The sequence below is a fragment of the Chroicocephalus ridibundus genome, chromosome 2, assembly GCF_963924245.1.
Source record: "Chroicocephalus ridibundus chromosome 2, bChrRid1.1, whole genome shotgun sequence".
Taxonomy (NCBI): domain Eukaryota; kingdom Metazoa; phylum Chordata; class Aves; order Charadriiformes; family Laridae; genus Chroicocephalus; species Chroicocephalus ridibundus.
In genome coordinates, this window is record NC_086285.1 from 53,146,327 (window position 1) to 53,171,319 (window position 24,993).

General features: G+C 36.8%; 1 protein-coding gene across 1 annotated transcript in view; it reads right to left on the minus strand.

Annotated features, from left to right (window-relative positions):
* SEPTIN7 (septin 7) overlaps nucleotides 1–15,972 on the minus strand; it is a 65,541-nt gene extending 49,569 nt beyond the window's left edge. Inside the window, exons 1-2 of the mRNA XM_063325502.1 lie at nucleotides 15,954–15,972; nucleotides 14,098–14,200 (exon numbers count right to left, since the gene is read on the minus strand). Of these exons, the coding sequence (XP_063181572.1) occupies nucleotides 14,098–14,107 (10 nt within the window). The 5' untranslated portion in view covers nucleotides 14,108–14,200; nucleotides 15,954–15,972. The remainder of the gene's footprint in view (nucleotides 1–14,097; nucleotides 14,201–15,953) is intronic.
* Between the last annotated feature and the right edge of the window lie 9,021 nt (nucleotides 15,973–24,993).

Sequence of the window (24,993 nt, forward strand, 5' to 3'; positions counted from 1 at the left end):
ACTGTATCATCTTTTCTTTAACAGTTTCACATACATTGACAAAGGTTTTACAATCTGCATACTCAAATTAGTGTCATTCAAACAAGAACTGTCATTATATGCAATTTAATCGAACTCTAGTTTCTATCTGAGGCAACCCTATTTAATCTTGGTTTAAAAAACTACTTTTTAATAAAATATTTGCAGTATCTGGTTAATGAGAAACTGAGAATGGCATAACTTCATCTGACTAGCAACTGCAAAGCATGTCAGGACACAAATTTAGCCAGAGAAAAATTCTAAAGGGTATTAGATTCATGAAGATTTCTGAGTCCTTTCAAAATTGCCAGTGTCTTCTGTCTTCCTGAACTCTACTTCTCGTTGAAATGATATAAAAGCATTTGTACAGTTCAGTCTTTTTTGAGGCAAAATGAATCTGCCTAAATGGTAAAATGAGAAAGCCGAATAGTTAAGACTTCTATGCAGCATCTCATCCACACAATGAATCTCTAGATTATGATGTTGTCTGTCTCTAGAAACAGCTGGACAATCAAGTCAACATCACAAAGTGATTTGACAGAAACATTTGTCAAGTAATTTTAATAACGAAACTGAAGAGCCTATGTTTCATCAGAAGTTCAAGAACACAGCAGATACCAGACCACTGTATACATTAATTTATTCAATAAGACATCTGCATGTGTTGGACCAAATATGCTCTACCATACCTAGAGTATTAAAGTATGACTGTGCAGTGAACATCGGCAGGATGGTTCTGCTGGATTTGACCCTTGGCTTTCCAAACAGTGGTGCAGAGCAATAAATAACCTATAGAAAAATGAACCAACATTTCGCACAAACTCAGGATTTTGCTTTTTCCTTGTCTTCCTCCACTTAAAACCTACACTGGTTCTCCAGATATTACATAGCCCTCGGTAACATACAAAAGACCTTTCAGAAAACTCAAGTATTAACTGTGCCCCCAAGTACAAGAAAAAATAAAAAAAATCTAGCCTGAAACACAACTGCTCTTTCAGCATCAACATAAAGTCAAACAACTGCTCGCTAACATTTTAAAAAAAATTCAATAAGCCTTGTCAATAAAAGCTACGTACAGAACTTAAAACCTTTGGTCTGACCAAGTGCTCCATACCAGCATCTTCCCAAAATGCTCATAAACTGTCATCAACTGTGGCTTCAAAATGGGACCTAGCTTATTCTATCTAATCCAATATTCTCCTCCTGACAAAGGACAAAAGCAGAAGCCCAAGAAAAAACACATGGAAGTGCTTCGAACAGGAACTGAACCAGACGACTTTGAGAAATTCCATCCAACCTGAACTATTCCATGATTCTGTGAAAAGGCATGCAAGCAAGCAGTGATATTTCCTTGAAATACCATTTATCTCACAAAGTTTATGGTAGTAGTTGATAGAAATCTTTATTTTGACCTCTTAATGACATGTGCCTACGAGAAGTTACAAACAGTAAACGAGAAAGCAAGCATCATCTATAGTCAGGCCCTGATGCTATTAATCTCAAAATTTATTTCTCAAAAACCAAAGGCACCAACTTCAGCTGGTCACAAACTGAGTTAAAAAAAAAAAAAAAAAAAAAAAGGCTGGTTAACTCTTTATTAGCAGGAGGGCTATTCTGAAGCCTTTTACAAGAGCTCTACAGATGTACAGTCAGGAAACTGCAGGAGGCAGGCAACTGGAACTTCTTCATGCATCTTTACAGATACCTGCTTTCTCCAAATGAGTACCACATCATGATTTCAGCTACTGTCATTATGCTGATCCTCCTTCTAATCTCCTGTATTTCCTACTTATCCTGCTGTCTGTATACTTGCCTGGTCTCAGTCAGACATTCAACACAATTTAATGGGCATTAGAAAATACAATTACAGCATTCTACGCTGTGTCCCAAAAGCAAGTTACTTCTAAAAAATTAACTTTATTTTTAGCAAAAAACCAGATGGATAGAAAACTTCAGAAGAGTGCCAGAACTGAGGGACATGAAGATATAGAGAGATATATATACACACATACACCACATAGAAGTTTTTCTGTTGATTACATAGTACAGTTGATGTTTTGAACTCGTGGGTTTCAACTCCTTTCTAATTAGAGAGGTGTATAAAAATGTTTTGCAATTAATTGTAGAATAAATGCATTTGTTGTTACTTAAAGCAGAAACTGTTTTTTGAGTAGAACCTCAAATAGTCCAAATATCTGCAAAGTACATAAAATACTTCCTCTGAGTCAGTTTTATTTTATTCAGTTATCTGAGTACTTGCCACCTGACATAAATCAACCAAAGCAGACAAATTCACAATCAAGTAAGAATTTGGACACTGCCCTCAGTTCAAACCACAGTCTAACAGTGTATTAATATCACAACCTTATACTTACTGTATAGACTGACATCGCTGTCATAATTCAAGGCGAATTGTTCCAATTCAAGGAATACTTAAGGCTAATATCTGGCCCGATCATCCAAGTCTCAACTCATTTCTTTGCATTCAGTCACTAAAACAGTTTCATCACAGAGTGACCTCACTGTTAAACATTTCAAAAACAGGAGGTAAAAGGACCAAAGTGTACAGAGCAAGAACTGTACTTCAGAAACACAGTGTGTATTTCCTCATAAGAAAAGTACACGGATTTAGTTTTCCAACCACTAGATTGTGTTAGTCTATTAAGTGAATTAATAAGTAATGTGCATTATTGGATTAAGCTCTACCTGTATTATAACAGAAGTGGGTATTGATTTTGCAAAATCACCAACAGAAGACATTTCCCTGCAGAGGTTATTGGTTTCATTTTTTAGCCTCAGTTACTCAGGAAGAAGTAGGAGACAAAATATACCCTTCAAATAATCATTCAAATAAAATTTTTATGTACTGTAAGCACCCAGACCATAAAAGAATAACAATGGAAAAATTACAGCAAAACTTTACAGAACAAGTGAATGTAAAATTCTATTTTATAGATACAGTAATCTACATACAGGAGGGGATTTGGTGCTGCAGGCAAGATTGTGCTCTTCAAAGTCTGACTTCGCTAGGGTTTCACTGAAGTTAATCAATGGGCCACAAATAGTAGTGCTGTGGGACAAGAGGCATCACTCATACTGCTCAGGAATTAGTCCCTTCACTCAGGCTTCAGAGCGCGTACAAACAAGGTGGTTAGGATTTTCTTTAACTCTATTTTTTTCTGCATCAGAAGACTCATACTAACAAGGTTACCTTTGGCTTTTTCAGAGCAAGGAGTGCCATACATTAAATGTCTACAAAAAGATGATATAATTTCATTTCACAACCTCAGTTCTGTTGCTGGGAGCACAGAATGGTTAGCCACAAACCCTAGAAACCTTGGAGATGGTTCCAACATTTCCCGAGTCTTTTGCCAGAAGTCTGGAGACATAAGATTAGAATTCTGGGGACCAAAATGTAGTAAGTTCAGAAGGGAAATCCTCCTAAAAATAATTAAACTTGAACACTATTTTATGTTGGTAACCTCTCCACAGGTCATTAAGCAAAACACCATCACACATTATCCAAGACCCAAGAAAACCAATGTTCAGAGTTAAGCTTGTCTTCAGGTCCTTTAAAGAGCTCCTTGTGCTATTTACTTCTGACATTCTACATGAAGACAATGGTATTTTTACTTCAGGGTATTACACTAATTGCTCAAAGGCCTCTTTGACAGACTGTGCTACTTGTCATGTAAAGCATTTTCTGGGGGTGAAAAAAAGAAAACAAACCAAATCCTCTTCATCAATGGCAGATGTAAACAGTTAATAAGGAAAACAGTGACACAAAAATAACCGGAAACTGACAATAAACTTTCTCATACCTTAAAACAAGGAAGAACGGATGGTAAAAGAGAATTGCTGAGTTTCAAGACAAACAAAAAAAACGTTTACTCTCAGAAAACCTACAGCTCCCTTTTAACTCTGCAGTATAGGACAGAAGCTTTAACAATATTTCCTCATCAGAAAGATCATGTAGATGTGAAGGCAAATTAACGGATCACAGTTCAATACAGATACAAAGTAAATGTTTTACAGATTTATATCATGTTTATAGATGTAAGCTTAACTAGCTTTTTACCGGAATACTGTATCATAGGTGAACCATTCAGACCTTTCATGAGACAACTTCAGAATATTCACGAGATTGCCTCATTTGTCACAAAAAATCAGATTATTCCAAAAGAATACAAATCCAACTACACTCGTTGCAATAGTTCAAAATCCTTTAGTTTAGTGAACTATTGGTCTGACTGGGGACAACCAGAGCCTTGATAACAGCCATTTCCATCACAGTAGAACATAACATTCTGTTGTATCACTGGTAAGTAACATTTAAGGTCAAAAAATACAGGTGTTAAATGAGAATAGATCAAGGACAGTAAATTCCAAAACAATGGAACAAACTGAAGACCAATGTCACTTTCTTCTAAAATACATGGTTCCCTACCATGTTTTTGAAAACAAAGTATAGTATTTCTATCTTGAAAGATAGAAGACATGGGCAACATGGATCAAGGCAGTAATAACTGATTGATACATGTTTGCAATGAATTCCTTTTGTTGCTCCATGCCATTTGAGCTTACCAGGTGTCACCAACCGCTTATCTGGTAATTATATTTTTCAGCAGTGGTTTGTTTCACAGTTCTTCATTTTAACACAATGCTCATCAGCCTGTACTCCAAAGTGCTCCACAGACATCCAACAACTGCTTTCAGACCACTGAATTACTATTTTTTAACTGACTTGGCAATAGAAAATGGACCTAAGATTCAGGATTATCCCATAAATTAAAAACTTAACATATAATGACTTCAGACTGCAAAATTGTTATTTTAAAAAGCACTACTGTTTGCAGTTAGAGATGTTGTTTGGGAATGCTTCAGATTCTTTTCAAATAAGGAAGCTGTCACCTTACATAGAATGCAGCACTACTTCACACAGCCCAAGCAGTAATATACCAGAGCCAGATGTTGTTAGGACTGACTCTTGCTGTCCATATCTGGCCCACGTTTAAATTTGCCCTTCCTTTGCATTGCTTCTCTTTCTGCGGAAGACCAGGAGTTTAATTCCCTTAAATCACAGACCATTTCTCCCCTTCTAGAGAAGCATCTGCCCGTGAAAAACACTCATTTAGCCTTCACAGCAGAAGTTTCATGAACAGAAGTATCAGAATAATGCATTTTGCATTAGCTTTGACACACTTGTAGTTTTGGTTATAAGATAGTTAGCAGAATTTCTGGCTTAAAGCCTCATCAATGATGGAAGTCAAAACTTCAGTGATAGAAAGCCAGAACTGCTTGTGAAATGAGGAAGTCTGAACCCTCCAAAAAGTTTTCACTTTGAGCTTAATAGAGGGAAGGAACTATGTTGAATGTCATCATTACACACTTAATACAGCTTATATCAACACTGACAGAAACTTAGCACCGTTCCAAGGTAGACTGTTCTTTCACTTGAGCTCTTGGTATGCATAACAATACTACCTACAGTGAAAAACTGGGAAAGAAGCAAAGGCTGACAAGAACTCAAACAGAAACAGCAATTTAATGAAATAGCCAACTTCAGCAGTCTTTCTCACTTCCAATCACTGATAAGTCTACATATTCCGCCTTAAGTATTATATTACAGTAAATGACTGGAAAAAACATCATACCACAACACCAAAACAGAAGTGAGACAAAATTCGTCTCAGATGATGTTCATTCTCTTTAGAAAAAAAAATTCTAGACAAAACTATGGTATAAACTCTTATTTGTCAGTAAATGCGCTCAGAAGCTCAATAGAAAAACATCCAAAAACCAAAATGAAACAGTTGCATGCAACATTACACATTGAAAAACACTGGAAAAAGGAACAAAATTTAACAGCTTCAAATGAATTCACAGCAAAGATCTGAACTAACAATTGCAAAATCAGCCAGAGGGAAAACATGCATATTGAATCAAAAGAGTCACATTTAATGGGTCACTGTGGCTTTACTACAATTGGAAGTTTAGACCACAAATAGTCCATCTAAGAATATCACTTTGGTTACGATATTAACCTTTTCATTCATGAAATTGTCAGCATTTATTGATACAGCAGGCAAACCTAATATTTTCAGCCAAGAGGAAGAAAGATGCAGTTTTCAACCCATACAGCATTTATCTACACAAAAACCTGACTTCTACTTTAAATCTCACTCTGAGCTTGTAGCAAACATGGTCCCCAAAACAGTCCTGTAGTAAACTGGCACCTGATTATCTAGGGCTAAGGGACCGGGAACAGTAGTAGTGTGACTTCTAACAGGTTACCACTTACAAGATGTGCAACATTTAGCTCACGCCCTACCAATGCACCACGAGAGCTCAGGACAACCTGTTGACTTTTGAGGGTAGAATCAAAACAAGTGTCGGCCACCTGATAACCAATTCAAGAAGTAAAACGTATACATTAGTTAGGCCTGAGCATCCACAAAAGCATAACTAGAACATCATGCAGTGATTATTCTTATTCTAATATCAAAAAAAACCCTGAGATTCATTCATTTCAGTTAAACTGCAGCCTACAAAGCTGTCACCAACAGGAACAAGGACCAGGTTCAAATGTTATCTCCCCATAATGAACAAGCGTACTGTAATATATGAAATACCAATGGAGTAACTGTGTTTGTGTGCATGTGTGCACATTCAGATGCATAAAAATCAGCAAGGACATTTTTATTTAGAGATATAATAAAAACTGGTAAGCTAGGATAAGAAAAAAACCACCTAAAACAAGAATATTTATGTAGTTAGAAACATAACAAAAGTTACAACCGGCCTGAAGACAGGATTAATTACATAGGTAAATAGTGAAAAACTCCACAAAGCTTAAAAAAAAAGAGACAGTGAAGATGACACCTACACAATGCAGAGCACAGTATCTTATTAGATGGTTTTCATTAAATTCCCTGAATTCATCTATTAGAGATCCAGTTTTAAACACAGTGAGAAGTAAAAGAATTCATACCATTTGTTATGAGACTGACAAGGAAATTATATATAAAATAGAAAAAAGAAAGTGCTTCCAACAGAATCCTCACTTGTTTAAAGAAATAAAAGCCAATTAGGTTGCAGGCAGATTTTTGCCAAATTGTGGGTTCACATCCACACACTTAGGTAGAAGGTCTCTTCCCTTGAAAACTTGCCAGGAAACAAACAAAGAATTTTAAAAGAGAAATTAGGCTCCGACCAAGCCGCTGCCACACAAGAAACAGTTCAGTTTAGTTTAAATACAACCACCAAGGCTTTACAAAACCTTTCCTTAATTTTTCAAAGCAATATTTTAATATAATAATACTTGATACTTGAGGTTAGCTGTCAGAACTCAAGATTCATATGGCAGCAAGCATCCAGTAAGAGATACCATACTGAAGTTGGCTTTCATACTCTACTTAAGCAGCTTTGCATCCAAACAGTTAATAGAGAAAATAAAAAAAGCTCTTTAAAAGTTTTCCAGTAAGCATTACAATTCCAATTAATGTTGCAGTTGCAAACAATGAAAAACTGAAAATTGAAGAGCAATTATTTTAAATACCAGCTCCAGTTCTGGCCACTAGAGTCTTTAAGCATCCTTCAGTACAAGTCTAAGCTATTGCACAGTGAGGGAAGTGTTTAAAATGAGCTTTGCAAAAAATAAAATTAAAAAATAGGGTTTTTTTCATATTGAGTGATTAAAAAAATATGCTGTAAAAAGTTTCTCTTCCTCCATCACATTTTAGACTTTGTCCAGGTTCCTTTCCCCAACACTAGAAAAAGGCACAGGAAAATACCACCGAAGAGGCAAGAAGAGCAAGCACACTCCAAACTGTATTTCATTGCATTATAAAAGAAAGGGGGGGGGGGAGGGTGTGGTGTCAAAAAAACCCATCCATACAACCAATAAAGAAGTATGAGAGAAGATTTTTCTAATTGAAGCCAAGTAGTCACATGAATATACGCTTCAAGCTGTCACCTGAAAGTAACTCAGTGGAAAATCATGCATTGCAGGCCAGTAAACTCACTGTTAGATTACTGACCTTTCACATCTTAAAGAGATACTCCTCTTCCACAGAAAGATCTTTAGAGTTCATCTACTCTGCCTTCTCAAAAAACATTTAGTTACTTCTTTCCACAAAAAGGAGTGATACGCTATTGGTGAGGCATTAGTCCATCAATAGAGATGACTCCAGAGGAATGTGTCATCTCTAGGAATACCCTGGCTCTGTTCTGAGTTCCACCAGTTTTCTGCTTCTTTCATTTTTACTTCTGCCCATTCTCTTGCATTCAACATATTTTGCTTTGGCATCCCCATCAGGTACATGTAATATTAAGCTATCATTTTTAATACCCTGTAGACATCATTGCTGGAACACATATCCACAGAACCAGCACATGAAAGGCAGTAAATTTTGTTTTTTAAGCTTACAAAATTCTTCAAAGTACCTTTCTTATTTCTATACTTCACTAAAACATAACCCTGTCAACAAAATATCTGCAACTTAAAATATTTTTTTTTTTTTAAATCTAGTTTCCCGAGGGAGCCATATCTGCTACACAACAGTTGAACCCAGACTACTACTTTTCTTCACAGAAAGAGTACTTGGGGAATGGAAAGCGTGCTGTCTAACCTGGCCGTAGCCCACTGGCACAGCAGCACCAGACAGGTGGTCAACCATCATGCAAGTAGCTCAAAATGGGCTGCAGCCAAGGTGGTAGCATGGAACATGTGACAGTTTTCGGAGGATGAGGGAATTAGAGGAATTGAGGTATTTTGAAGAAGTGAAGTTACAGAGGAAAAGGAGGCAGGACCCACTGAAGAAATAAAAAAGGCTTTGTTAGTTCTTTTCCAGATATATGCCAGTATGCACCCCTGACTGTACACATAGGAAAGGCTCCGTAACCAATAATGCAACAATATATCCCAGGGAAGCTAAGAACTGACTGGAAACGTCAAAACTCACTTTTTTTTTTCCTCCAGTAGGTTTAAAAGAAAGCACATTTTAATTTAAGATATATTTATTTGTACGGTAGTAGAGCCTAGAGGCCTCTAAAATAATGGCAAAGTTAGACAATGAATACTCAGCAATGCTACTTCACTGATTGTAAGCGACCAAGTATGAAGGTCACACCAAAGACCAAACACAGAAACTGTGGTAGTAGGGTCACTGCAGAAACCTTAATTAAGAGGATTTCAAATCCCGGCAAGTCAACAAGAACTGGAAACACCCCAAGACAGTTTCTACTAAACTGTACTGCCCATCCACATGTTATTTTTCACTCAATTATTCTTCCTATCTTGCCATATGCTTAATGATGTTATTCATGGCTTTAAAACTGGGGGGGGAAGGTATCAGACTAGCAATGAACAAGTAGCTGTGAGCATCTGAGGCTTCTGGTACCACTGGTTGGCTTGATAAATAAACTGACCCAGAAAGTGAACAAATGAAAGGAGTAATTCAAATCAGAACATGATCCATCACCAGAAGATACCAGTATTAAACCAGTTCAAGTTTTCTTCAGTGAACAATAAAAGTATTTTAAAATCATAGTGTGCTTTCTCTTTAAGCCTTGCAAAATACAGCCCTTTCCTTTTCAGCCATGCCAAAAAGCAGTGTTTAAACCAAAACATTTGAGCATGCATATAATTACAAACAAAATACTATGACAGTACTGCACAACATTTTCCTTTAAGTTGTAATCTACAGGTGATCTACAAGGCTAAAGTGACAATTAGAAAACAAAACAGACAATTTACTATAGGAGAGGTTTCAAAACAGCTTTCAGAGTCAAAGCTACCGAACAGTTGCTCAAGAAAGAGAAACTCTGTAGAAAGGTCTTCTGGAAAGTCTCTTGACTGTAAGCGATCTGCACATTGCAAATCAGACGATTTTAAAAAAAAATAAAAATAAAAAAAATTTAGGAGTCCAACCTTTACTAAGGCTCATGAAGCCTGAACGTCTCAAAGTATACAGCTCTAAGAAAAGCCACCCCAAATAATTATTCTTAAGTACATAAAATCTATAGGAGAAAAGAATTTTTAAAAATTATGACTTTGCATCTACTTGTGTGTTGATTCACATCACACCTTACTATCACAATTTCAATACAAGAACAACAAAAGCGGGATTTCCTGATTCAGTGTTTAGAAAAAAAGACACACTGAAAAGGAACTGTTTGTCTACACCTCATCACACTAAAACAAGAAGAAAAACACACACCCACTACTTAAGCAAGTGTAATTATATTAATAAACAGACATAACTACAACTTCACAATTAAGATTTTCTTTAACTGTGAGGTACTAACCATGGTAGTTATATACTTCTGGAAGTTTTCTTTACTTAAGCATTTGACTTAAGCAGGTACTTTCCTCCAAAAACCTATACAGCAGAGAAATACAGAGAATACACTTTGGATTTCAAATAGACCAAATATTTATGTTGGGTTCTCAAGCATTTCAACAACTGTCTTATACTTGAAGAGATTACACAAGATTATGAAGGAAGCAGCCTCCCTGCTGCTTCAAGGGAAACTTGACATTTTTTCCACTGGCAAGTTTTAATATTTCAGATGTAGAATTAGTTGCTTTAAACTGCTATTTAAATGTCTTATTTTGAAAGCATCAAGAATGAAGCTCGGTTTAATGCATATTAGTGCCTACTTTATGTCTTAGCCTCAGAGGAGGTGCTTCTTAGTTTTTATTCCATAAAACCAAGTCATTTCAGCAGTTGCGTGATTTAAACTACTGATCAGCCTTTTTGAATATGACTAATATGAAATTCATTGTCTCATGAAGTTTTTAAAGACAAATCTATGTCCAATGACAACTGATCAATAAGGAAAACAAAAAGGGCTATCTCGGTCTTCAGTTTCTTAAGAAAAGTTTAGAAATGCTACCAAACAAATCAATACAACTTAGAGAAAACGTAAACACAGTTAATTTTATAGAAACATTGAAATGTTTATTATGGCTGAATATTATAGAGTAATCCCAGTTCCCATTAAGGTTAACTTTTCACTGATTCTTAAAATGTTACATATGAAAAGGATACTTTAACATCAGCTTTTTATAGTTATATGTGTGTAGTTCATAAACACTCCACCCTTTAGTTACATTTAATATAAATGCCAGAACACCTGGAAATTAGCAACTATATTTACAGAAAAGCCTCAAATAAAGTAATCTTATTGAGTCCTGACTCAAAGTGCAAGTTACAGGACAGAGCGCTGCCCACACAGCTGAAATGAAGCCAATTCCAAAACAATGCCTCCAACCAGCTTAGATCAGCTCAGATAAGCAGCACCTATATACTGAACCTGCTCCAGAAACCATGCTCTAGACTATTCAACATCTACTCAGCCTTATGCACGCCCAAATTTAAAAGCCCCCTCTCCAACTTCACTGGCACAATGGAAGTTCAGGAAGCCACCACACGCTGCCATGGGCAGCCCCAACATCTCTAGGGCAATGACAGTAACGTGGCAGCCTGAGGAATACGCATTTTATGGAGTATGTTCATGCTTTATGGACAAAAAAGGTTCTGTAAAACTGACCTATCTCCCTGCAAAAATTTTTACTGGAAACAATGTCAGCTCTGTTGGATGCTGTACTTACTACTTCCTCAGTGACAAATAGTTAAACTGAAAACTGAATTGTTTCTACAACAGTTAGGGCAGCTGTACAACCATACAGGCAAATCCCCCCAAAACGCTGATCTGATGACTTTTTATACTACACATTTCAAGGTAATGACGCCAGATACCATGCTATGTGCATCTATTAAGTTTAACTGATAATCCCAGACTAAATGGACAACAGAAAAATAGTTTCTATACAAATGCACTAGCTGCGATACCAAGCCTTATAGACACCTGAAAATAGCTGGACACAAAGATCACAGATCCCAAACACGGTTTGCTTTCTCCCATGTACTTGTTTAGCAACCACAAGCATTGTTTTTCTCATTTTTCATTTCAGAACAAACAGGTAACATACTGACACTGAAGTACCTGTAAATAAAGCATAGCCAGCAGACTAGTAATTGTCCAACCCACAGTAAAAGGCAGCCATGCACACATGATTCTTGGTAGTAGAAAGAGCAAGAGGACGTTTTAGATTATCTCCAAGAGATGATATATACAATATCCTTATTCAGCCAACACTGCCCATATACAGATTAGCACTACATTCTGAAACTTTGAAGTTTTAGTAAGTATAGACAGTTGCATTTACTACTACAGAACTGTAACATAATGTCAACTAAAGATCTCAAACCAAGTCAGAGTACACTTTCTCAAAGGATGAATGCAACAATAAATAATTAGAAGTCTAAGAATTTAATTGCATATTATGATGTTTACCAACAAGTGATGAGTAAAACACAAACTATTTCACCTTCATATTTAAAATAGATGCATTTTTTCAGGATATACTAATACCAGACATCACTGAAACAAATTAATTTCTCCCCCCACACCCTTCCCCAGATGTTTGAGTACTAAAAGATCAGCCATCATTTTGTTTAAACGCTCACTTTCAAGTATCTGATTTCTATACTTGAGCGTTGGGAGGAGACAATTAGATGCATTTTTAAGTCCTAGTATTAAGTGCAAAAATACTAAAACTAGTAACAAAATTTTCAGATCAAGATCTTATTTCCAATCTAATTTTGGACCAACCTTTCTTCTCGATGGCCACAATTTTCTACAGTTCTCCTAAGTGCAAATGCATTAGACTGCACTACAGGCAAAAGTAAGAACACCAAGGTAACATCACACACTTCCTCCAGTTCTAATGCTACACCTACTACTTGTGCTTTAAGCAACTTGCTTTTTGCAAGAATTAAACTTTGAAATACAAATTATACCCAATTCTGGAATACTACTTTATGAAGACAGTTCCCTCCCTCCCCCCTTTTTCCTGGGGATAGCAGAAAACCAGATTTTATTTAAGACTTAAGATTAACAGTTTTGTACCAAATAATGATTTATGTACTTGGATGCTAGACTACAAAGGAACCCGTAATCAAGTTCCAAAAGAAAAAAAGCAACCCTCAAATTTTAAAATTTTAACTCAGTTTGTAATCAAAAGAAAATTTTAAGTGATCTACAATGAGTTTTCACCAATTTGACCTTGATTTCTAACTCCATCAATAGTACTATTATGTAACATGCTACATGTACACAACGACTGCACAAGATATCCATTGTATTGATGACAAAACATCAAAGCATTATCAAGCTAGCCAAATTACAAGAGATAAAGGCAGACATCAACAAAGAGACAACTGGCTATAACAAAACATCTTTTAAATTATTATTTTAACCATTAGCACGTCAAAACTGAGTCACATATCCAATACATACATATTAGTTACACACAAATGTACCCAACCTTAATAACAATCTACTATCATACAAGTACTCAAAAGATGGGGGGGAGGAGGGAAGGGAAGGGGTGAGGAAATCAGATGTCCTAGAGTGATGAACTGTTCTGCATGGCATTATTTGTCCATACTAACTATAGTTTCCCATTCTCTGTAGTCCATAGGGAAAGCACTGTTTACATTTGGTTTTCTTTGCAACCATGCAAACTAGAAAGGTTTGTTCAAATTAAAGCTTTGATTTTGTAGCACAGTTTTGTGGCCACAGAAGTGCAGGATATACAGGATCCTGCTGCATGGTTATGTGCAAGGAAAGATTCCAGCTTTACTTTTGGATCCCAGTTTACCGTGTTGCACTCAACTGAAAAAGCAGGTCGATTTTTTTATTCAAATGAAAATCCAGGTTCAAATTACTTCTATTATGTCATACTTGCAAGTCACATTTTAGACTACATCCACACCAAACTCTTTTCTTAGACCATATGAACAATACAGTTCTCATTCTTTATTGTCCTCCTCACCTACTTGCATATCAGACATGTTCTTTTAAAACACTCTAGATTTAACAGTCTAGAAGAGGAAGATCCGTATTTTCTCCCGAGATCATGCAAAACATATTTACATCATCATCGCAGATTTTAAGAGCTATGTCTATATACCCCTAACCCCACTCAAAGCAAAGAAAGAAACTTACCTACTACCATGAGTGTGAATTCAAATCCTCTCTTCACAGACTTCCGGTAAACTTGATTTGGAAGATTTGCAAACCCCACATATCCTTCAAGGTTCTTCTGTTGCTAAGGCAAAAGATATTTAGGAAAAATGTTAAAACAAAAGCTTGTAACTTCTTACTTCGCTTGTATTTATTTTTTTTTTAAGTTATTTAAATGTTCGCTTCATTTTCACATTTGTAGAAAGGTGCTATCTACCCAACCTGTCAATAGCCTAAGCTGTCTAAATCAAAGACAGCGCAATGAACTGTGACAATAAATAAGAAAAAAAAATAAATATTATTTTTGACTGGATAGCCAGAAGACTGGCACAGAAAGTTATCTATGCTAACAGTATTTTGAGCAAGTATAATTACCACATTATGACTGCAAGCATCAGAGTGTACAAGTGCAAACAGATTAAAATATAATAAACTTTGTTCCAATGCCCATTTGAAACACAGGCAAGTAGTACGAGTGTAGCTCGCCTATACTCCTGAGAGTCATGGTGGTACTGCCGCAATATGAGGGGGACTAACTCAACACCCTCTCCTTCTGGGTCACACAATTGGAGGACTTCATGTTAAATCTAGATCTACACTAACACAGCATGCACTGCAACAAACCCTCCATAAAGGCAAAACTTCAGTTGCCTTGGACTGTGATGAAGTTTTTCAAAATATTGCCTACTACTAAAAGAGAGGAGAATTCAGGGTACTAGCCATTACTTCTTCTCACCACATTAATGAAAATATTGAAGATGTGAATATCAAAGTGCCTCTTCCTCACTGTACTAGACCCAGCAAAACACCAGAGATCAGCTATGCTACTTTTAAACCGCTCCTCCAGTAGAATCCTAGAAATGTCTTTGATATCACAGCAGGTCTGAGGATTGTCTTATGAGACAAGGCAGTTTAATTCTTTTACAGAGAATCTGAAAATACTTTTGGAGATAACTGCCTGCTTAAAGCAAGACAAGCTACTGTTTCTCATGGAGCAGTGATTTCAGCTTTTAGGCTTTATGTCCATCCAAAGTTGAGAGGATGTGATTCGATACTACTTCAATTTCAGAGCTTAAGAGAGTTATGTACATCCACAGAGCTGAAGCACTATCTACTCTACAAGTTTAAATTCCCCTCCCTATCTTATAGAGATATATTCCGTATAGAGGAATTCTAAAAAATAATTTAAAAAATAATCTGTTCTACTACACACACTATTGACTCAGAACTTCTCTGTATGGGATACAGTATGGTTGATTTAAGTTTGGTATGTGATTTACTCATGCTTATTTGGATTTTTTTTCTGAAATTGACAGAATAAACTTATTACAGTAATAGCTGCTAGTTTAAAATTATTTTTTTAATTAAAACAAATATTCTTCGCAACAATATAAAAACACTATCCCTTTTAAAGCATTAAATGCAAGAAGAACTGGCTTCTTTGCAATCCAACAGCACCAGTCAATGAACTGACTCTGCTTTAAGTCACATAACTGATATCTCAATTTGGCAAACAAACCATTATTCTCAAGCAGTGCTACACTGCTACAAAGGCATATTATACTGGTGCCATCATCAAATTTAAATAAGTCTGAGAAGGCCAAACTTAGCAGGACTATGTTGAAAAAGATAAGATTTAATCCTAGTGCAAATTAGTACCAGCTCTCATTTAGTGATAATACACTGCATTAATTCTCCTTCAAGTTTAAAAAAAAGGCAGTATCTTTGAACTCATTAACTCATACAGAACAAAAGAGGAACATCTAATGATAGCCAGCTAAAGCTAGGTGTTAATAGTTTCTAAATTCAAACACACACAATGCAACAAATGTTATTACTTCTCTAAATGTAGGAATGTTTGCCTTGTGTCATCAAGAAACTCTTTTTTTAAGATGCTTTTTGTTTCAATTCAGCCTTTGGTGCAGCAATAGTCTCATCTGAAAGGTTTCAAAGGATTAAAAAAAAATCAGGCAGGAATTTAAAAATCCAAAGACTGTTTACTTATCCACTCTATTGCTACAACTACATGCAAGGAATAAAGTCTACCACAATCTAAAACTCTGAACAGGAGCCAGTGCTTCAGAGATATTACATGATATGCAGATGGGTGCTCCTTAAGATATTAAAAAACTCCTTAACAGTGCAGGTCCTTAATAACTATTAAGGATATGCAATTTCTATTCATCCTACCAGATGCAATATCTAATCACAGCCAGACCCTCCTTATAGTTCTACTTGTCAACTACCTGCATCTTTTAATGCCTACATACCTTTTAATGCATGTCATGCTTACCAGAAACAACTCAACCCCTCATTAAACCTAGGTAATACTTCTTTTGCCTAAAAGAATGGGCTTACGTATAATTCTTCTTTTAAATTATTTTTATTTCTCTTCCCTTCCCCTTCGCATATAGCTTCACATTTAGGATAGTTTTACTACTAAGAACTTTAAGAATGTATGAAATGCTAAACAAGAATAGATGGCAACTTTTGGGTCATTTGCTCTGTTAAGTGGGTCTATAGCATTTACACACACAATTTTAGATAATGAAATATAAATATTACTAACCTGAAAGATGTATGAAGTGTTACACTTAGCATTAATGCTATATTTAATGTGAGCATTTATACTCCATAGGAAAGAGCCTTTTAAAAAACTGAAGTCAAATGACAGATGCAGATTTCTGGTATACCAATACCAATTAAATTTGAAGCTTTCAACATACTGATTTTAAATGGTTGCATTCAATCATAACTTGCTACTTCTAAATGGACCAAAACAAACTAGGAATTGAGTTTCTTAAATTCCTGCAACAGTTTTTAAAATAAGTTACTTATTACTTTTTTTGTTGAAGCATTGACTTCCACTGTATCAATCGTGCCAGGTGAGATCTCATGTTTCTAATACTTAGAGTGGCTTCCCCTTAAATTTTATTCCTTCTTGATTTTCAACCAGCTGCTACTTAAGCTTAATTTCAGCTCGCCTACTAAAACACTAACACTTTTTCTATTTCCACAATAACTGTAATAAATCCTTATCAAAGTGATACTTACAGCTACTTTGTAAACAACACATTTCCATCATTTCCAGTGTTGAAGATATCGATAGAATACATCCAAAAGTAGTCCAGTAAAACGATGAATTTGAACCATTGCAGCAACGAGACCAGGAAGGTACAGCAGCAATCCAGAAAGAGAAACAGGGGTGGTGTGAAGAAAGAATGAAAAGGAAAGAAAAAGTTACTTACATTTGACCAACAAAGTTACACACAATGCTTGGCATACAGTGGTTTATGCAACCTTAATTTAGTTTGGTTTATATATATTACAGCTTTGTTTCATGATAATACACTACATGACCTCCACACCATTTCATGATCAATACAGCTAGTTATCTGATAGTTCTTTTTACTCTAGATATTCAGTGTGCTTTTTGTTTACTATATGCTATCTGAACCTGTTAATGTGTTCAAGGGTATTTATTTTCTTCAGAGACACTCACCAGAACATGTAATCTCATTTCACCACACTACTGCACAATATTTTTATTTTAGAGTGGAAAAGGTACAAAGATCAAAGCCATCATCATCATAAATGTCTCTCAGGATTTTGTATTTCTATGTCACTTTATACATTCAGTGAACAGTGGCAATTCACTTCACTTGCAATACTGAGCATTAGAGCACTGCTACAAATTTGGGCATAACTATCACGGTTGAACAGCCAGAAAATAAATAACAAATTAGGGGGCACAAGTTAAGTGTCTGTTCAGCATCGCCTAATCCTGTGGATGACAAGAGGCCTATGCTAGTTTTCCAACATAGCACTTAAAATACTTTAACTACAAACCCTTACCACAAAGACCCTTTAAATTTCTGTTTTTCACTAACATCTTCTCATGCTTGAGTATTTCAAGCAACCAATACAGGAAAAAAAAAAAAAAAAAGAGGAAAAAAGTCATCTCAATACCAAGTTCTAGGCCAGCAGTCAACGATGCTTCTGCACCCTAACATCTAATTTTTTAATCAGTCCTGTACTCCCAGAGGCTCAGAGCCTATTTTTAGAAAGTTTACGCTACAGTTCAAAGTGGCACTGGGGTCCTCTCCTCCTTTTCTACCTAACCGGATATGACCTTTCTGTTTTCACAGTCCCCCTCATGTTCTACCAGTGTCCCGAGCCATAACAATTCAGCACATTGGGTACTTTGCGGCTGCACTCTTCCAAGAGGACAAAAAAGCAAAGCACTGCCGATCAGTTCCAGTTCCTCCCTGTGCACAAGAAAGGTGGCACAAGATGCTCCATGTAGCTTTGGGAAGAGGACAGATGCATGTGCAGTAGAACTGAAGCAGGCTGTACAAGCTGAGATACAACTAGTACTGCAGATCCTGCAGCAGTATGAATGCCCAAAGGTTTTGATATCAACCATGCTAAGCACACTATTATATCACTACTTTCAACTTTGAAACAACGTAGCATTGTCAAGCACAGATGACTTCTACCTCAGTTCACCAAGCCCACAGCAGGCCCTGGTTCCCTACAGAAAAGCAGTATTACTGAACTGCGTGATTTTAAAACTACCTCCATCAAGAACAGCCACGTGGGCCAGACCAAAGCTCCTGCCTTCAACAGTGGCCAAAAACATGCATCTAAGGTAGCGCATATCACTGGGTAAACAGATGGCAGTATTTCTCCAAACACCTCCGCAGCCACCAAAAAATCTACCTCAAGTAATTTTTAAGATGCGGACATTTTTCCAGTTAAACGGCATTTGATTGATTTCTTTTCTGTGCACTCATACACTCTTCTTAGCATCACTTAAATAGAGCATCCACAAGAGCCCCTTTACCAAGGACTCCCTCTGATTAAAGGTACATTGTTAAAGGGAGGACGTTATCGTTTCAAAATCACCGCCTGTTAGTGTAATTGCTGCACAGTACTACCTGTGTTGGAAAACAGCCTTAATAAACCAGCATACTTCATTGAGAAGAAGCTGATTCATACCTCTGCCGCTCTCCTACGACACTCTTCTAGCTCCCTACTCTTCTGGAGAGGCCAGGGTGAGAGCTACACACAGTATCCAAGAGGCAAAACAGATCCACAGTCTGAACGCGTGGTATCTCTTGTTCTCTGACCCTTTCCTACTGATTCTCAACATGCAATTTGGTTTTCTTTTGACTACTTCCGAGTACTGAGCTGATGATACAGTCAACTATACACAGGCCCAAGACCTTGCTCCTGAGCTTATACAGATGTTCACAGCTTACTAATGAGCACACAGCAGAAAAGCAGGCTGCGTATATATCACTTTACATTCACCTAACACTGCATTTCAGCTACCATTTTATATCAAGTCTTCTAACATTTTTAAGACCCTGTAGTTGCCCATCATCTCTGCTCTAATGGCACACATGAAGGCAAGCCACACAAACAATTATCAATTTGGCCTTAGATGACTTTTCATGCATCCACTCTCTGCACTCAATATTACTTTAATGTAGGTCTCCCCCAAGCAAAACGTCAAAGCCCACATAAACCAGCTGCAGAGCTGGCGTTTTTAGATCCATCATCTGAACCAGTGGATTAATAGCCAGCAGCAAGCTGCTGTAACTACGTAAATGAATGAAGAGAGAGAAAGGAGGCACCATCAGTGGCTTTCTAAAGGAGTTTTACGGAAGACCACTGACAATAAAAAAAAAAAAATAATCTTCTTTTCCTTGATTTCTATCAAGCCTGTCTATCATCTTTGTTATTGCCCACACACCATAATTCACATTTCTCCTTCATTCTGTGCTGTGACCAGGAATGATAAAATTCCTTCTTCAGGTACTACCATCTGGGTCAAAAGATATCAGTCTGTGGCACAAGGTCCATTGCCTGACAACACAGCGTACCTTAACCCTCTTAACAAGACAGGATGCAAATCCAAGCTGAGCTAAAGCCACTTTTTGCCTCTACCACACACAACTTGAGAGCTCAGCTCACGTTCTACATGGGTAAGTGCAGCTGCAGCGCACTGGTAGTATCCAGCAGCCTGTTACATGACGTTATGAGAACACTTCAAGGATTTATGACACAGCCAAACTAGTACAAAATATTAATGTTTCAATATGGAGGCAATACATAAAACATAAAGCTAAAACATATCCCTATTGTGTCCTGTCACATCCCAGAGGCAGACTGCAACTGCACATGTCTTGCAACTGACTTTTTTGTTGCCACTTTCTTAAAACAGGATCTTTAGGTAGCAGTATTTGGTGTAGTGCTTCTACACGCCCTGAGCACTTCTTAATATAATAGATTAAGATATATGCAATCCACATTAAAAAAAAAAATTAAAGTATGTAAATAACAATACAAAAGGGGGAAACTCATCAGCTCTAGCTGTAAACTTAAATTTATGCTGAACATCTACAAACATGTTTCTCTTGTCACTATTCAAAGTAAAGTAAAAACTTCTGCCAGCTCAATAAAGTTTACTGTAATCTGCACAGTAGAAGTCTAGTACTGATAGAAAGGACATCAACACTTTTATTCCCTCAAACAGGCATCAACTGCAGACAGCAGAAACCTATTAAAAGCCTTCTTTTATAATTAGACAACGTGGCTTTCAAGTGCAAACCTAGGGTCTTGCCTACATTAGGAAAAAAAAAAAAACTATCCTCAAAAAGGAGCCAAAAAAAAAAAATTGTTTTGATGTTTTGATGATCCTTAACCATGATTAAGGAATCAGGATCTCTCAGTCTCTAGGAGAAAGATGATTAAGTCAATAATCAATAATTTCAATCGCTGATCCAGGGAATGCATTTTCAATTCAACTGTTCCTGAAAATCTCACTGGACATAGTGAGTCAGTATCAGCAAAGAGTGAGCTTTAGGCCATCTCTCTTTTCCTGTGCCAGACACTATCATCTGGTTTATTAACGGACAGTGTTAAAACACACGTGATGTCTAAGAGCAAAAAGGTTCTGCAAGAAGGATTCTGCACTGTAAAAGATCAGAAAGAGCAGACCACACAGTCCATCTGTTGAGCTACAGGCAGCACGTCCAGAAGGAAAGCAGAAAACTCTGAAGAGAAACAAAGGGGATGTAGCAGGCACACTGGTAAACCTTAGCTTGCCTGTTAAAAAGAGATTTGCCAGCCTTCAGAGCCAGTGTACAATATACAAGGGCAGGCTGAGCAAACTGCGCACAGACCGCAGCAGACATAGCAAATACAGCCAGTGCTACAATTCTTATAGCGGCCAAAGTAGTGCAAGAAAGCAGACAACTACAGGAAAATGAAGTCAGTTAACTGTTTAGAAAAACAAAACTAATTATAGATGTGGGGAGGAGGATAAAAGGCTGTCAAACTACCAAAGCAGCCCTGTATAGCTACAGCACACAGTATTAAAGGAAGTTCTATCCATGATGACTCTTTAAAACATTTATACTAGCTACCCATACTGACAGTTTTTATGTAATAGTTCATCCTTCGCTAGAATTAGCTAGACAACTAATTCCTCGAAGAAAAAGTAAGCCTTTTTTGTGCATTTTAAATACAATTTAAGAGTACAGGAATACGATTGTAAAGCTTGTCCTTTTTGTGCATTTTCTCCTTTACTCTGGCTTTAAGAAAGCCTTGGTCTGCCTGCAGAAAGCAGCACACAAACGACCATCACACAGCAACTTGCATCTAACTGAAATGACCAACTCAAAATCAAATCTGACAGTAAAGTGACCAATTATCTTCCACTCCATAAAGTAGGGGTCAAAATGACTACAGTAAGAAACGGCATAGAAAACAGGGAAGCCTACAGAAAGGGGTCATCAAAACAGCAGCCAGGAACTAGTGTCAGGAACAGCAGCAGATCGAGCATCAACCATACCTCACTTGTCTATCTCCACTTTTAACCTACCTTCCTTCCTAACTCCTCCTCCTCACTTTTGCTATCATTGAATGTTTATTCCAATACACACACTGAGAGGAGTGCTGAAGACGCAAAGGAAAAATATTTTGAAACAACCTATGAAAGATTCATGGATACAAAACCGCCAAGGGAAAGAAAAAACAAACCAAAAAAAAAAACCCAAAAAACACAACTAAAACAAAACACAAAACCAACCACACCAACCCAAGCAAAATTAAAAAAGTATCTATCTGTATTGGACTTCATATTTAACAAATCTCTTGTCTATTTAGTTTGTGGAAGCTTCCCAGAGAGTTGTAAATAAAAGATTTTAAGAAAATTTTTAAAAAAAGCAACTGGTGGGAATTTTCAGGCACTTTTATCTCCTGCTAGTTTCATCTCCTATGAAATCAATTAAACCATGGGTCTGAAAAGAGCCATTTTTAAGGAAATACAAATTCTCCACAAAGTAGGTTAGTCCCTCAACCTGGAGACCATTTCAAGAGTCTTACTCAGCACTGGAAACATAGTAGGAAGAAGCAATGAAGCATATTAAGAAATACATTGAAGTACCATGCTATCACTTATCATTCAGTTCCTTTGTCATTTCCTTTTAATCTAAGTTACTGTTGAGCATTTTTCAGTTCCTTTAGGTTCACCTTAACATTGCATTTTCCTTCAAAATTTGCATACAGATTGGTCAGTTAACACAAAGACTCAGCAGGTAGTGATAAATCATGGTTTATAGGTTTAGACCTATCAAAAAAAAAAAAAAGAAGAAGATAACAAAACCAAATGAACTAATTCCCTCCCTCTCCCATCCCAAATCTCTGGGTGGAGCAGCAGCAACAGCAAGGGCATCTCACATCTGCCCAAGCACAGCAGTGAATTTTTCAGGAAGAGCAGACTCCTGCAATCCAACTGGCAGTATTTCAACTGAGAGACTCCAAAAAAGAGCATTTGCAGGTGTGGACTCTGTGCTCCCTTCTGTTCTACGCCTTGAATACTAACAGAAGTGAACTCCCCTGCTATATATCCTATCCCATTCCCCTCAGCAAGCAGCTGTAAGAATGGCAATATAAGAAACAGTATTGCTACACTTCTAGCCTGAAGAGCTTACTATTCTATCTAATAAGATTTCCCGAAATGTAGATGCAGAAATGCTAACGAGAGGTGAATCACTCACGCAGAAATACTCGAGTATGTTCAACACACTTTATGTGAAGTGTGTTCCCCTTAAAATCACGAGAGAAATTACAGTATTTCACCTCTGGTGCTTCTGTTAACATGAGGAATTCTCATTTAAAGTAACTAGGGTGAAGGGCTTTCACCATACATTTCTGTATGGTGGATGCAACTCATTCCCATATGGAAGCCATGTGTTTTTCTGTATATTCTCTTGTTTTCCCATACTAGTTTCTATGCTGAACACCTCAAGCTTTGACTTAATAGAAGCCTTGTAGGTTTCACCAAGGAAGTCATTTTAAGCTAAAATTGTCTAAGAGACATGTCCCTGCCACTTGTCCTTTAAGGCTTATTGTATTTCTGTGCTGTAGCAAACTAGCACCCCAAAACAGCAAAACCCAAGTTCTTCTGAAAGCACTGATTCTTTTGTCTCAGACAAGTAATTCCTTTAGAAAAATTAAAATATATCTTGATATTATCTCATCATTAACAAGCTGTTACCAACTAATCATTTAAAACACATTTTCAGGAAAAAAAGCACTGTGGTAGTTCAAAGTTAAATTATTGTACTTTTTATCACTTGAAGCAGGTTAGGTATTTTTCCCACCACGTTCATTTCCCCCATGACAGCATATTTTAATGACACTAAAAGACAGAAGTTAGACTTTAATTATAAGCTGAATTTTCAGGATACTCTGAAATCATGTTTATTTTTGTTTCAATACTTCTACTACAAGGCTCATCAAACACTACCAGGAGAGGTCCTTAGGGATATTATTAAATTACTAATACTTAGAGGATTTTACTTTTTAACTATTTCCATGCTGTCTGAGGAGTTCTGTATTTATAATATAAATAACTCTAATGAGATGAAGATTAAAAGAAGAGACACAGGTGCTATTTTAAAGAATTATGCCAACTAATAAAAACTCTTCATATGGTAAACTTAGATGTTCTGAAACACAGCTGGCTGGCTGCATGGTTTTTAATTGTCTTTATTTTTAAGCTAGAGAGATACCACAGAAAGATAGCTCCCATTATAATTACTGTGTAAGGAAGATAGTAAGCAAAACTTAAGATTGTTTCCCTGCGGGTTGCAATGGCAACTGATACAAAAGAATGGTCCATACCGATAATAAAATGTATCATCCAGGTTTAGTATTAAGACTACAACAATACGTAATTGGCATAATTACCACTAATCTCTAGTATAAGTTAGCAGTTAAAAGCCCTAAGTTTTGGGTTCACTTATCCCATGTCAAGGAATTAATTTTTAACTTGTCATTCCCTGCATATGTTTTTTAAATAGGAAGGCAACCTATTTGAGAGCATCCAGAACACCAGCAGTCTAATTGCCTTGGATGACAAAACTAAAAACTGCAAGGACTGAAGCCACAGCTCGATAGTGAACCATCCCAGTGATCGACAGCACCAAACCTGTCAGTTTCTCAACTTCCCAAGTACTTCTGATTTTGGCATTAGTAACAAAGCTGGCTGTGAAGTGCATGCATGACATGGTCCAATATGTATACCAGCAGAGCATCTACCCTGCATGATCAGCCACGCGAAATTTCAGAGTGGGAGTTAACTCCCCTCCATACCTGGCTGCCACACCAGAGTACTTGATGGGCAAGATTCACAAGTGGGAACACAATTCAAAAGAATAAGAAACCCAGAACTGTTTTTGCTACCCACAGCAACAAAGACTTGAACATACCGAAACAGAATCACCTTTACCTAAGGGGATATTGGTTGGTTTACAGGCACATTGCTAGGCAAGAAGTCAGAGACACAAAGCTTGGGACAAG